General features: G+C 51.0%; 1 protein-coding gene across 21 annotated transcripts in view; it reads left to right on the top strand.

Moving 5' to 3' along the window:
* ARSG (arylsulfatase G) overlaps positions 1–12,198 on the top strand; it is a 148,536-nt gene that overhangs the window by 82,554 nt on the left and 53,784 nt on the right. For 20 of the 21 annotated variants that reach the window (XR_016347541.1, XR_016347544.1, XR_016347543.1 and 17 more), the window contains 2 exons: positions 8,387–8,477; positions 10,819–11,160. Coding sequence is in view for 16 of the 21 variants with exons in the window: in XM_089771907.1 (XP_089628033.1) it covers positions 8,387–8,477; positions 10,819–11,117 (390 nt within the window). In the remaining 5 variants the exon portion in view is untranslated. Of the gene's footprint in view, positions 1–8,386; positions 8,478–10,818; positions 11,161–12,198 lie in introns of those variants that run through there. The other variant, XM_089771910.1, reaches the window with a different exon arrangement.

The following is a 12,198-nucleotide window of genomic DNA, read 5'->3' as shown; positions in this document are numbered from 1 at the left end:
GAATGACGGACGAGCCGGATTTGGCTCCGGAGCCATCGGCTGCTGACCCCTGCACTTGCGGGACTGCCCGTTTCCATCACGGGAGTTTCCAAAAGCGCGAGGGGAGGAAATTGAAGAAGGTGCAAGAGAGGGTCACAACGAAGAAAGGGAAGATGGACAGTCTGTCGTGGGGCAGGGAAGCAGAGACTGCAGGGCAAAAGAGAGCACGATGCAGGCTCGGGTTACAATGCTGCAGGACACCAGGGAATGCAGTGCTAGAGACTGTGGGTAGTAGAGAGTACGGTGCTGGCATGGGGGTAATGCAGAGCACCATGCTGGGTCTGGGCGGCTGTTGCAGGCTGCTAGGCAGTGCAACAGCCCGGGAATGCTGATACCCAAAGGAATACTTTATTTTTTGACCTTAAGCCCTTGATTGTCATAATAGCAACGCTTTCTGAAAGGTTGCATTGGGTACTCATTTAGTTTGACTGTTGTCTCCAGTTTATTGCTGCTAGAGCTCTGATCTGCCCTGCCTGTGATTACCCGCTGATTAATAACACACTCCTGTCTCAAACCACTTGTGTTCCTGTGAGACCCTGCGGACTCCTGGAAATTCAGCTGAGGAGGCTGGGATGGGATGGAAAATGTGTTCTCTCCTTGCCTGCGCAGGGCTGTTCCCAGAGCTAGGGCTGTGTCCTGCTCTGCTCTTCGCATTCCCATGGAGACGATAAGTAGAGCCCTGCGTGGATAGGAAATTTTGCATCCACGTCTGTATCTGCAAAAACAAGCCGCTCCGTGGGTGAGGCTACCCGGGCACATACAGGGGATATCCCGTAACACTCAAATGAGAAGTGCCTTGCATACGTGGCCTTTCAAACCATCAGCTTGTGTCTCTGGAGCACCCCTTTAAAGGTGAGCAAGTTTTCTAGTTCTCCCCAGCAGTGAATTAACCCTGTCAGGGCCAGATGCTCCCTGGGTTTGGGAAACTGTTTAAATATAGGACAAACAGTAGCTTGCTCTTTCTAGGACTAGGACAACCTGTCAGCCAGTTTAGGGCTCAGCTCCCTGCCGTTTTGCGTGTTTTCTACCTACAAGCTAGACAAAGGTGCACTTCTGAACCATAGTCCAAACCCACAGAACCCACCGGATGTGTCTGAAGTTGCTTGGCTCCCTGTCCTTTAGCCAGCTGCGGCTTGAGTTGTTCCAGCCAGTCTGATATAGTTGGTCTGGGATGTGCTCCACCCTGCAGCTGGAGAAACAGATGAGTCTGTCAAAGCAATCCAGCATCTTGGAGCGTGTGCATTACATTCTAATACGGGCACATCCGTGGGTCAGCAATCAGTTGGCCTGGCCCCTCCCAAACACTCATGCTGGAAAGCTGATTGCATTTCTACTGTACCTCCCTGCTTGAGTGCATATAGCCAACTGTTCTGTGATGAGAATCCACTCCCTTTTATCTTGTACTTGTGAGTTAGCAATAGCAAAACTGCCTTTGATGTTACAGGCTTTTCCTTGACACAAATCTTCTCTGAACTGGTTCCTCCCTCCTCCCCCCCCCCCAGTGTCTGATTTATACACCGTTCTGGCTGCTGTTTGGGGTTGTTTTCTTTATTTGGGAGGGAGTCAGTTTGCTGACTGCAGTGTCTACACATTTCCTCACTTTATCTCATTTAAAAACGAGTAGCTGTGTAGCACCTTTGAGACAAAAAAAAAGTATGTTAGTCTCTAAGGTGCTACACAACTAATTGTTTCTAAAGTTACACATTATCTCATTTAGGTAGCCTTTGCTTTCCACTCCAATAGCGCTTAGTTTTCACTAGTAGTTAGGGATGTGAACGTGTAAACGTGCAAATGGTTACATTGGTTAACTTTCATGATTATGTGCAACTGTCCTGCCCGTGCTGCTGCCTTTGTATCAGCTCTCCCCCTCTTTCCCCTCTCCCCCCCCATGTGTAAATATGTAACTTCTGAAATTTTCAGTGTCTACATGTTTACCTGAATACACGCATTTTAACATCCCTACTAGTAGTAGCACCTGTGTCAGTTCTGGAGTTGTAGCCAGTGTCCTGTTTTGAATAAGGATTGTTAGCAGTAAAAGCAAATAATACAAAAGCATAACATAGGGACAAACAACAGGCACGGTCAGTCATAGAAATATACTAAGTAGTTTAGACCCAATTTTAAATGATCAGCTTTAAAAGAAAATTAATAAAGTCCTGACTCACTAGACCACTAAGATACATGGGAGCAAAGCTTTGCTATTTGCTAGAGCTACTCATCAGAGGGCTTCAGTTGAGATGCCTGTGCAGTAAGAATTGCTTTTTTGCACTCCTAAACACTGTAGAGGAGTTGACTTAAATTTTAGGAAACTTTCCCTGTCACTGTGACAGGGAAAGGCTCAGGCAGCAGGACACTGTACCGCGGTGGTGTAGACCGGGGAGCACTGCTTGGGTGCGTAGAGAGCCATGTTAAATACAGTAATTCCTCATTTAACACTATAGATGTGTTTCTGAAAATGTTTGTGCTAAGTGAAAACGTGCTATACAGGGCCAATTTTCCCATTCAAAAAAATGGAAAAGGCGGGGGTTGCGTTTCAGGTGGTGGTGGCAAAGCCAATTTTGTGTTGGTGCTGGGTTGTCAACGTCAACATTAGATAAACTGGGTGGGGTTGCGACTTCTTTGGAGGATAGGGACATAATTCAAAATGACCTTAGCAAGTTAGAGAAATGGTCAGAGGTAAACAGGATGAGGTTTAATAAAGAGAAATGCAAAGTGCTCCACTTAGGAAGGAACAATCAGTTCCATACATACAAGATGGGAAGCGACTGTCTAGGAAGGAGCATGGCGGAAAGGGATCTAGGGGTCATAGTGGACCACAAGTTGAATATGAGCCAACAGTGTGATGCTGTTGCAAAAAAAGCAAATATGATTCTAGGTTGTATCAACAGGTGTGTTGTAAGCAAAACTCGTGAAGTCATTCTGCCGCTCTACTCTGCGCTAGTTAGGCCTCAGCTGGAGTACTGTGTCCAGTTCTGGGCACCACATTTCAAGAAAGATGTGGAGAAATTGGAAAGGGTACAGAGAAGAGCGACAAGAATGATTAAAGGTTTAGAGAACATGACCTATGAAGCCAGGCTTCATGAACTGGGCTTGTTTAGTTTGGAAAAAAGAAGATTAAGGGGGGACATGATAGCGGTTTTCAAATATCTAAAAGGGTGTCACAAGGAGGAAGGAGAAAATTTGTTCCTCTTGGTTACTGAGGACAGGACAAGGAGTAATGGGCTTAAAGTGCAGCAGGGGAGGTTTAGATTGGACATTAGGAAAAAATTCCTAACTGTCAGGGTGGTCAAATATTGGAATAAATTGCCAAGGGAGGTGGTGGAATCTCCCTCTCTAGAGATATTTAAGAACAGGTTGGATAGACATCTGTCAGGGATGGTGTAGACGGAGCTTGGTCCTGCCTTGAGGGCGGGGGCTGGACTCGATGACCTCTTGAGGTCCCTTCCAGTCCTATTATTCTATGATTCTATGATTCTATGATAACTAGCAACGCAAGTCGCCGCCGCGGTTTGTTAAAACACAAAGATAAACACATGAGTGAGCGGAGGAGCGCTGTGACCACGTGTATTCATCCGCTCATGCGTATTACCACTGTTTTCACCAACTTATACTGCCGTGCGAAGTAATCCGCCACTTGATTATTTTTGTGTTATTTCGGGGACGGTCGTGTTATTCCAAAAAGTTCCCTAAAAAAAAATCGTGCTATTGCAAAAACGTGTTAAACAGGCACGTGTTAAACGAGTAATTACTGTATGCACATGCTGGGTACATACCCTAAGGCTCTGGCGTGTCTTTACTCTGCTCACTTAAACTGTCTACACTGCTGTTTATACCTGTGCAAGGGGGCTGTAGGCTGCACCGTGCCATGAGGAGCGTGCAGGATAAGGGATGGCCTTGGGTAAGGAATCAGAGGGGTAGCCGTGTTAGTCTGAATCTGCAAAAGCGGCGAGGAGTCCTGTGGCACCTTATAGACTAACCGAAGTGTTGGAGCATAAGCTTTCGTGGACAAAGACCCATTTTGTCATGCATCTGACAAAGTGGGTCTTTGCCCACTAAAGCTTATGCTCCAACACTTCGGTTAGTCTGGTGCCACAGGACTCCTCGCCGCTTGGGTAAGGAATGTTCCCTTTGGGTGGGAAAGGAGAAGGGGCAGGGTAGATGAGAGGCAGCATTTGCGTGATGTGCCCTGGCCTGAGGCCATGGCCCAGGGCACTGATTGGCTCCTCTGAGGGGCTGTCACTTGTTCCCACTGCATGCTGCTAAACCAGCAGCTGTTCAGCAACGTGTTTTCCTGTCTCCCGCCCCTGCTCCGTTCTTCGGACAGGCTGGGACCTGCAAAAGGCCAGCGCTAATCAACATTCCAGAGCCTGAGCTCTCCTGGTAACAGCCTTCCATGGGCAGCTCCGCAGAGCCAGGACAGGCCGAGGGAGGGGATTTGGCGCGCTGCTGAGCAATTGAACATAAAGGCTCCCATAATGGGACCAGGCCAGGGTACCATGGTGATGAGGGCCCCAGAAATACCTTGAGCTCGTGGTAATCTCCGCTCCCGCAGCTGCTCAGAGGGCAGCGGGGCCGGAAGGATGCTAGATGTTATGAGCATTTATAGCTGCCCCTGGGGAATTGCTGTTAGCATCTGTTCTGGGATGGCACTGACGGGAGGCGGGGGAGGAGGTGAAGGGGGCCAGTGCCCCGGAGCCCAGAAATTCTAAAGGGCCTCGAACTCCTGGCTGTCATTGCTGCTACTAGGCCCTTTAGAATCACCGCTGGAGCCCCACACTCTGCGCTCCGGCCGGCAGGAAAGGCGCCACATCATCTGGGTGGTGCAGGAGCCTGGCTGCCCCAGCCCCACTCTTTCCCAGAGAAAGGAGCCATCACCTCCCACCCCATTGCCCAGGAATCCAGCAGTCCTGTCAGCCACCCTGGCCCTGACTGAGCTGTTAGGATAGCAGGAGCCTGTGCTGGAGGCCTGCTCTTGTTCTCCCTTTGGCCTGGCTGCGTAGGGCTTTGAGAGCCAGGACTGTTCTCAGCTCTGCTGCTGCTTCACTGTGTGACCTTGGGGGCGGGTGGCTTAGCCTCACTATGCCTCAGTTTCTCATCTGTAAATTGGTATCAGGATCTGTGTGTCAGCGCCCTTGAGTTCTTTGCCTGAAAGGTGCCGATATGGGCAGAGCATAGCATCAGCACAGGAGTCCTCTAGCTGAAGAAATCAGGCCTGACTGCCCTGCATTCCAGTAGGTGAACACTTCTTTCTGCCTTGCTGCTACCTGCCAGGAGCACTGTGCACCTGCCGTAAAGCATGCTGTTTGAAGCAGCTCTCTGTTGACATGGTCTTCTCAAAGTACTGCTGTGGCAGGGGTGGGCAATAAACGGTCTGTAGGTCGGACGCAGTTCACCCAGGGCTAGGCTCTGGCAGGCCACCAGCCTCTGTTATCTGAGTATCCGCAGGTACTCACCATTCCTGCTGGCCGCAGTTCACTGTTCCTGCTCAACAGGAGCTGCGGGGAAGTAGGGGCCTGGCCCACACTGCTTCCTGCAGCTCCCGTTGGCCAGGAACAGTGAACTGTGGCCAACAGGAGCTGCAAGCGGCCGTACCTGCGGATGCTCAGGTAGGTAAATTATCTGGCAGCCCACCAAGAGCTAACCCTGGCAACCTGCATCCAGCCGGCAGTCTGTTTATTTGCGACCCCTGCACCAGGTGGCCTCCTTTCCCTTTTGGGGGACTTCAGAGGACAGACAGTAGCCCTAGCAGTTGACTCCTAGCTCCATAAAAGTGCATCAAACTGGGAGAAGACCAGATGTTGAGTCAAAGGGAGCTAACGCGCTGAGTGGCCACGGCCCAGTTGGGCCCAGTTCCTTTTATGTTTTCCACATGGAACCTGTCTATGAAAATGTTAAGATCCTGTTTTTCTCCTTTGGGGGGAAATAGAGTAGCGCCTCTCTGAAAATGGAAAAAAGTTCTCACGTGTCATTTGTAGTTTGGATACGGGGGAAGTGGGACCTGGCCCCTGCAGCTGGAGTCTGCTCGTTTTCCCCAGCTGAAGTTGCATGAGGTCCGGAGACGGTCAGAACACCTGCTCAGGCATCGTATTGCTCGTCAGCTGTGAACGCTCGTGCTAAGCTTGGCCAGACAGCTGCCTCCAACTTCAGCAGCTGTTTCTAATTTTTAGCCCAGTGGAAACCTTATGAATCACTTCAACTCCTTCCCCCGGAGGAAACCTCGTGATTCATCTCCATATGGAAACAGCAGGATTCCAAGCAGAGATGATCTGACAGACTGGCCCACCCTGCTCACTTAGCCCTGCAATTATATTTGGGCTCCCGGGGATTATCCAGGGTGGATTCAGGGTGTCAAACTGAACTAGAACGATTCCACCCCATCCACTCCTTGTCACCTTAGCTCCCCTTAATACGTCCGTATTCGCGAAGAGGGACTTCCCCCCAGCGGATTGAGTGACTCAGTGGAGATGAACAGTGCTGTTCCAGGGCATGATCTAAGAAACATGAAGTCATTATGAACTTGTGGCTTGGTTGCTGGCCCCACATTGCTGCAAAGATCTCTTAGACATCCCTGCCACTGGCAGAGCTGTGATAATAGCAGGAAGGACCAGAATGCTTCTTGTTCTCTTAGAGGCATCCTGGAGGGTGTCTAGAGGGGATGTTACAGGAGAACAGCAGCTTGCGTGCTAAATACATTCCGTTCTCTAGCGCCAAACGTTCTGCCGCTTCTCTTTCAAAGGCCCCGATAGCACAGTTCGTGTAACAGGGCTGGTATCGGAGTAGAAAACACAGAGTAGTTAACTTGACTGGAGTGAAACTAGCGCAGCTTCTGTTGGGCCGTATTGAAATCTTTAACAGCTCTATTGGAGGAAAAAATAAGGGGTCTGTTCAAGCTGTTCATGTTTTAAGCCAAGCAGCAATAATGCAATGGGCGCAGTGTTCATCAGCAACAGCTGCATGGGGATTGTGGGAACGTAGACAAGCCGAGAGTATGTCCGTAGGGTTGTCCGGTCGCCTAACGAAGGGTGTTAGCAACTTTTCCAAGGATCTGCTACATTCTGGCTTGTCTGGTATTTGTTCCAATGTTGATAACCCTGCTAAGAATGAGATGTGAAAACAGGAGGGGTTGTTATAAACAGGCAAAATGGTTGATGAAATCTCTAGTGCACAATTAGTGCCTGGCCACTAGTCATCAAGGAACGAAAGGGACTCCAAGGGCCCTGCCTCAAGAAACAAGATGCAAGAGAAAAGGTTGGAAAGGGCTAATAAAACACAGCTAGGGAGCAAGATTCAGTGTCTTACCTTGCAAACCAACGAGGAGTCCTATGACACCTTAAAGATTAACAGATTTATTTGGGCACAAGGTTTCCTGAGTAAAAACCACTTTGTCAGATGCCTGGAGTAAAAATCACAAGGTAGAGCTATATATGTAATAGCACATCCAAAGAAGGTAGTAACTTGTCTAAGTGACAATGTATCTGACGAAGTGGGTCTTTCCCCATGAAAGCTCAAGTCTCTAAGGCTTTGTCTACACTGCAGGGTTTTTGTGCAAGAAGCTTTTTGCGGAAGAGATCTTCCACAAAAACTTCTTGCGCAAAAGTATATCCAGACCTCAAAAGTGCATCACGAAAGCCATGTGCTTTTACGCAAGACAGCGACCACACTGCATGGATGCTCTTGCGCAAGAAAGTTCTGATTGCCATTCACCTGTGCTTTTTCTGATAGGCTCTTTTTGCACAAGAAGCCCCTGTTCAGTGTCCACTCTTGCACTAAAAGGAGTTATTCCTTGTAGAAAGAGGTATATGTACACCACACAAAGCCCTTTGTTCTGCCGTTTTATTGTAAATTTTCTTGAGCAAAAGCACACTTGAGGTGTGGACACTCCACAGGTTTTTGCACAAAAACTCTGTACCGTAGACATAGCCTAAGGTGCCACAGGACTCCTCATTGATTTTGCAGACACAGACGAGCACGGCGACCCCTCTGAGAAGTGTCTTATCTTGGCGAGCAGATCTCTTACAGTCTAGTGATAGAAATGTAGCCGTGTTAGTCTGGGATAGCTGAAGCAAAATGCAGGACAATGTAGCTCTTACAGTCTGACATCTCAGCAAGCCATCCTCTCACCCGGGACAAATGCAGAGAAACATCAACAACTCTTACTTTTCCTTTGCAGAATTTCACTTTTTGAGCATGCTTGGTCCTCCATACTTATAATCCGGCGGGGGGAGGCAGAGTGCTAGCCGCTGCATGCACAGCCTGGCCTCGGGGCTGTGCAGAGCTGAGGGCAGGAACAGACAAAACCTTCTTACCTGGGATCCCCTAACTTCTTGCCTTTTTTTCTTCCTTGTAGACATTGTTTCACCCCAATAGTGGAGCAGCGGGAAAGGACGGAGAGATAAAGGCCCTACGGCTGGCTCAATACAAGGCATTTTACACTACAGGTAGAGTGTTTTTGAGTTTATACAGCATAGGGAAAAGCCCCTTAGCCAGAGGCCAAGGTGCCCTTGAGGAGAGATTTAAAAATCCAGGCAGATGAGCCCAAATAAGCACAAAACCAGTAGCCTCTTGCAAACTCACTCAGACCCTCACCCCAGCTACGAGCTCCTCCCCTGCAGGCTTCGTGGCCCAGTGTGACCGACCTTCGGAGCCGCTTCAGACCAAGCGGCGTGTGAATTCCCAAAGGCGAGGCTGCCTCCCAGTGCATGGGCTGACCGCCGCTTCCCCTCTCAGCCCCACATTCAGCAAGGCACCTCAGCATCAGCGGAGCAAGCCATGTGCGTGAAGGGAGGTGCATGCTGCCAGGCTTTGAATCAGGACCTGGAGCAAGGGGAGGTGGGGGGGACGGGGGCTTTAGCCACAGCACCTGCAATGGGTCACAACTACGGATACTGGAGACCTTTGGATGCAACGCTGGGGAAGCAGCCACCTGGGGCACCTCAGCAAAAGTGACGGAGGAAGGAACCTGCTGTGAGGCCAGCAAGAAGAACAACGTTCTCCTCCGGAGTAGGGGGTGTGAAAAATGTTACAAAATATTAACCGTGAAACCGATGAAACGTGCGTGGTTAAAGGGGCTCGGTGGGCGTCCAGGCTGTGAGACCCCAGCTGCCACCTGCCTTGGTTCAGCACGTCCCGGGTAGAAGCAGAGCTCCTTGGCCAGCCTCTCCTGGCTCTTCCCCCGCAAAGCCCCATACGAGGAAGTGCAAGTCCCGTCAGAGGTGCAGGTAGAGCTCCTGGCTGAACCAGAACAGCCTCTTCCTCAGGTGGCGCAGGCAGTGAGTGCTGGGGGCCCCTCCTGGGCCCGGCCCCGGCCCCGGCCGACTGCAGCAAGTGGATCATCTTTACTCGGGTCTGGGCCCCCAGCCTCTGCTGGCCCTGTGGGGTCCGGGCTGCCCACCCGCACTCCCTAGCTGAGTTTACATGGTAACAGGAACCGATAGCTAAAGCGATGAACCGTTTAAACTCTTACCTCCCTCTGGAAGTGCTCCAAGGCTGGATGATTAAAATGGGCCCCTTGCCCCAATTTCAGACCCTGTGCACAATTCCCCTGCTCCTCTTCATAGCACTCGGCTTGTTTTAAGGCAGCAGTGGGCAACCTGTAGCCCTAGGGCCACACGGGGCCCCTGGGGGTTCTGTGTGTGGCCCATGAGACATTTGCAGGGTTGCCAGAGTCTGCTGGTTTCCATCCACGTCGTTTTTTTCCTACCCATATTACTAAAGCGACACAGACGTAAAGCCAGGGCCCGTGACGCGAGGTGCGTGCGGATTGCACACAACACTGACTCAGAGCCGGACGCTCCCTCTGCAGCCAGTCACGGCGCTGCAACGGCTCAATCAGCACACCCTGCAAAGCCTAGCGACACCAGTGCAGCGAGCAAAACTGCCCCGTCCCGGGAGACCGTCCTGATGATGACAATCTTGTGGCCCGCTTTGATGAAGGAGGCCCACTCCCTAGCCTAGGTTGCCTATTGCTATTTTAAGGCCTCTCCAATGTCATCTGTAGCCCCTGCAGAGCTGGTGCTGTCTCTCCTAGGGTCTCTGCTTACCAGCAGCTTTGGGCCTGCTCATGTTTCTCCTCATCTCGTTTATTTTTAACCTTTGGTTCCCTTTGCTTTCTTGTGTTGCTGCGTTTCCCTTTGCTCGATTCCCTTTTAGAGCAGCCTGCACGACTCCTTGCTCTTCTTCCCTTGCCCGTTGAGTATGCAAAAGCTCTAATTTCCTAACTGGGTCAAACTCCGATCAGCCCTTGCAAACCTGTGCACAACCTTGCTGGAGGGGGTTCAGCCACAGCGGAGGTCTCCGTTGCCGTATAGGGTTTCTGAGCTATAATTACCGCAGGCTGTCGTGCTATTATTTGCCAGATATTGTAATTTAGCTCCCTGTCCTTCCTCTGCTGCGATTCCTAAAGAGCAGACAGTGACTTCTACGGCTGATGCCGATACAGCACCACTGCATAGTAAATGGTGCTAGGCAGGTTGTTCCCTACCCTGTCACAGGAATAATCCACGTAGAACTCAAAGCTTTTCAGGCTGCTGCAAGATTGCGATGCCATGTCCAGCAAGGTGATAGCTACTGTAGGTGTAAGAGTAGATCTGTGCTAGAAACGCACTGGTCTCCTTTGTTTTCAAGTAACTCATTTGCCATAGTGAGGTCTGCTAGCCTAGGCCCCTGCCAACCCAAGTACCTGCTGCTTGTGTTCAGGCTGCCACATCTGCTGGTAAGTGATGACACTGCAGCACGGATGGCTGCTAGGGACTTGAGTTTTTCGCTGGGTTTCTTTTCCAGGTGGGGCGAAAGCCTGTGACGGAAGCATCGGGCTGGAAGAGCATCACCAACCACCGCTCGTGTTTAATTTGGCTCGTGACGTGCAGGAGCAGGTGCCTCTGGACGTGAGGGCTGGCGAGTATCAGGCTGTGTTACCTGCGATAACTAGGGCTTTGGCAGACTTTCTTCAGGATATCGCAACGGATAACGTCTCGATGGCCGATTACTCCCAGGATCCCGCAGCGAGGCCCTGCTGCAATCCACAGCTCCCGGTTTGCCGATGTCAGGCATGCGGCTCTAGCCCAGCCGCAATGGACTAACGGGGAGCAGTAGACAAGAGGGTCACATGGAGTCGGCTGTCAGGTCAGTTCTGTGCTGTATGCAAATAAATTGGAGGCTGCCTAAACCCACTTGAAGGACTAATGCGTCCGCATGTAGCCAGCATGGGCCTGAGAGAGAGCAGTGTTGAGAACAGCATGGGCTTGTGGCATCCTTTTGAGACAGAGCAAGTTGGAAAGATCACCTCTGCGCCTGCGTGGCGAGGGCTGGTAGATCTAACCCAGGGGTCTTCCTCCCTTTTACCTTTGTGGGCTGTATCCACTCCCACCTATCCAGCCCTAAGTGCCACGGCTCTGTGCCGGAGGCCCGCCCACGGAGAACCACGGATCTAGATTGTGGCTGAGGGATGGCGAGGCAGTTTTGGGTCAAAGCCCTGGTCTATGGCACTGCCCCTTGCCCATGCTTGGAGGACAATTGCTGCAAAAGACGAAACTGCACGTCCCGTGCCACTCCGATCTCAAGCTGGCCTTGAAGGGTCTTGCGGACAGGGATGAGGGAGGATGGGCTTAGATGGGGAGGAAGGGGCCCAGGAAGCAGTCGATTTAACTTTTCTAGGTATAGCTTTGGCTGTGGTAGAGGTTCTGTGATCTGTTGGCTCCGAGAGCCAGACACCCCCTGACATTCCTGGGGTAATTTTCACTCCCCTTGGCAACGCACGGTCGTCATTCCTGTCTCCAGCGAGAGCTAAACCAATATGGAATTTACATAACAGAGATGAAGACAGTGGCCCAGCTCTGTACCCTAGAGACAAGGGAATTGTACAGAGAACTGCCCTCCTCCTAGAGACGTAAACAGCTGACAAGTGGTAAGGCCAGCTGCCACCCTCAGCCCCTAGAATGATGCCCAGTACTTCTCCGCACTTTGCCAAGTGTTAGCTCAGCCTGAGAGGACCGGGATCGGTCCTGCTTTGAGCAAGGGGCTGCACTACCGGAGAGGGATGTTAGTTATCGTGTAATTCAGTAGTTGTGTAACCTCATGAAATCTTAGCAGTTACACGACTATTCATTAGTCCCTGGGGTGGCAGGGCGGTGGGGGGGAGGGGCTGGCAGCCAGTGCACTCCT

The sequence above is a fragment of the Pelodiscus sinensis genome, chromosome 20 (assembly GCF_052426305.1).
Source record: "Pelodiscus sinensis isolate ZL-2025 chromosome 20, ASM5242630v1, whole genome shotgun sequence".
NCBI lineage: Eukaryota > Metazoa > Chordata > Testudines > Trionychidae > Pelodiscus > Pelodiscus sinensis.
The sequence above is the reverse complement of the archived record's forward strand: the minus strand, read 5'-3'. Positions and strand labels throughout refer to the sequence as shown.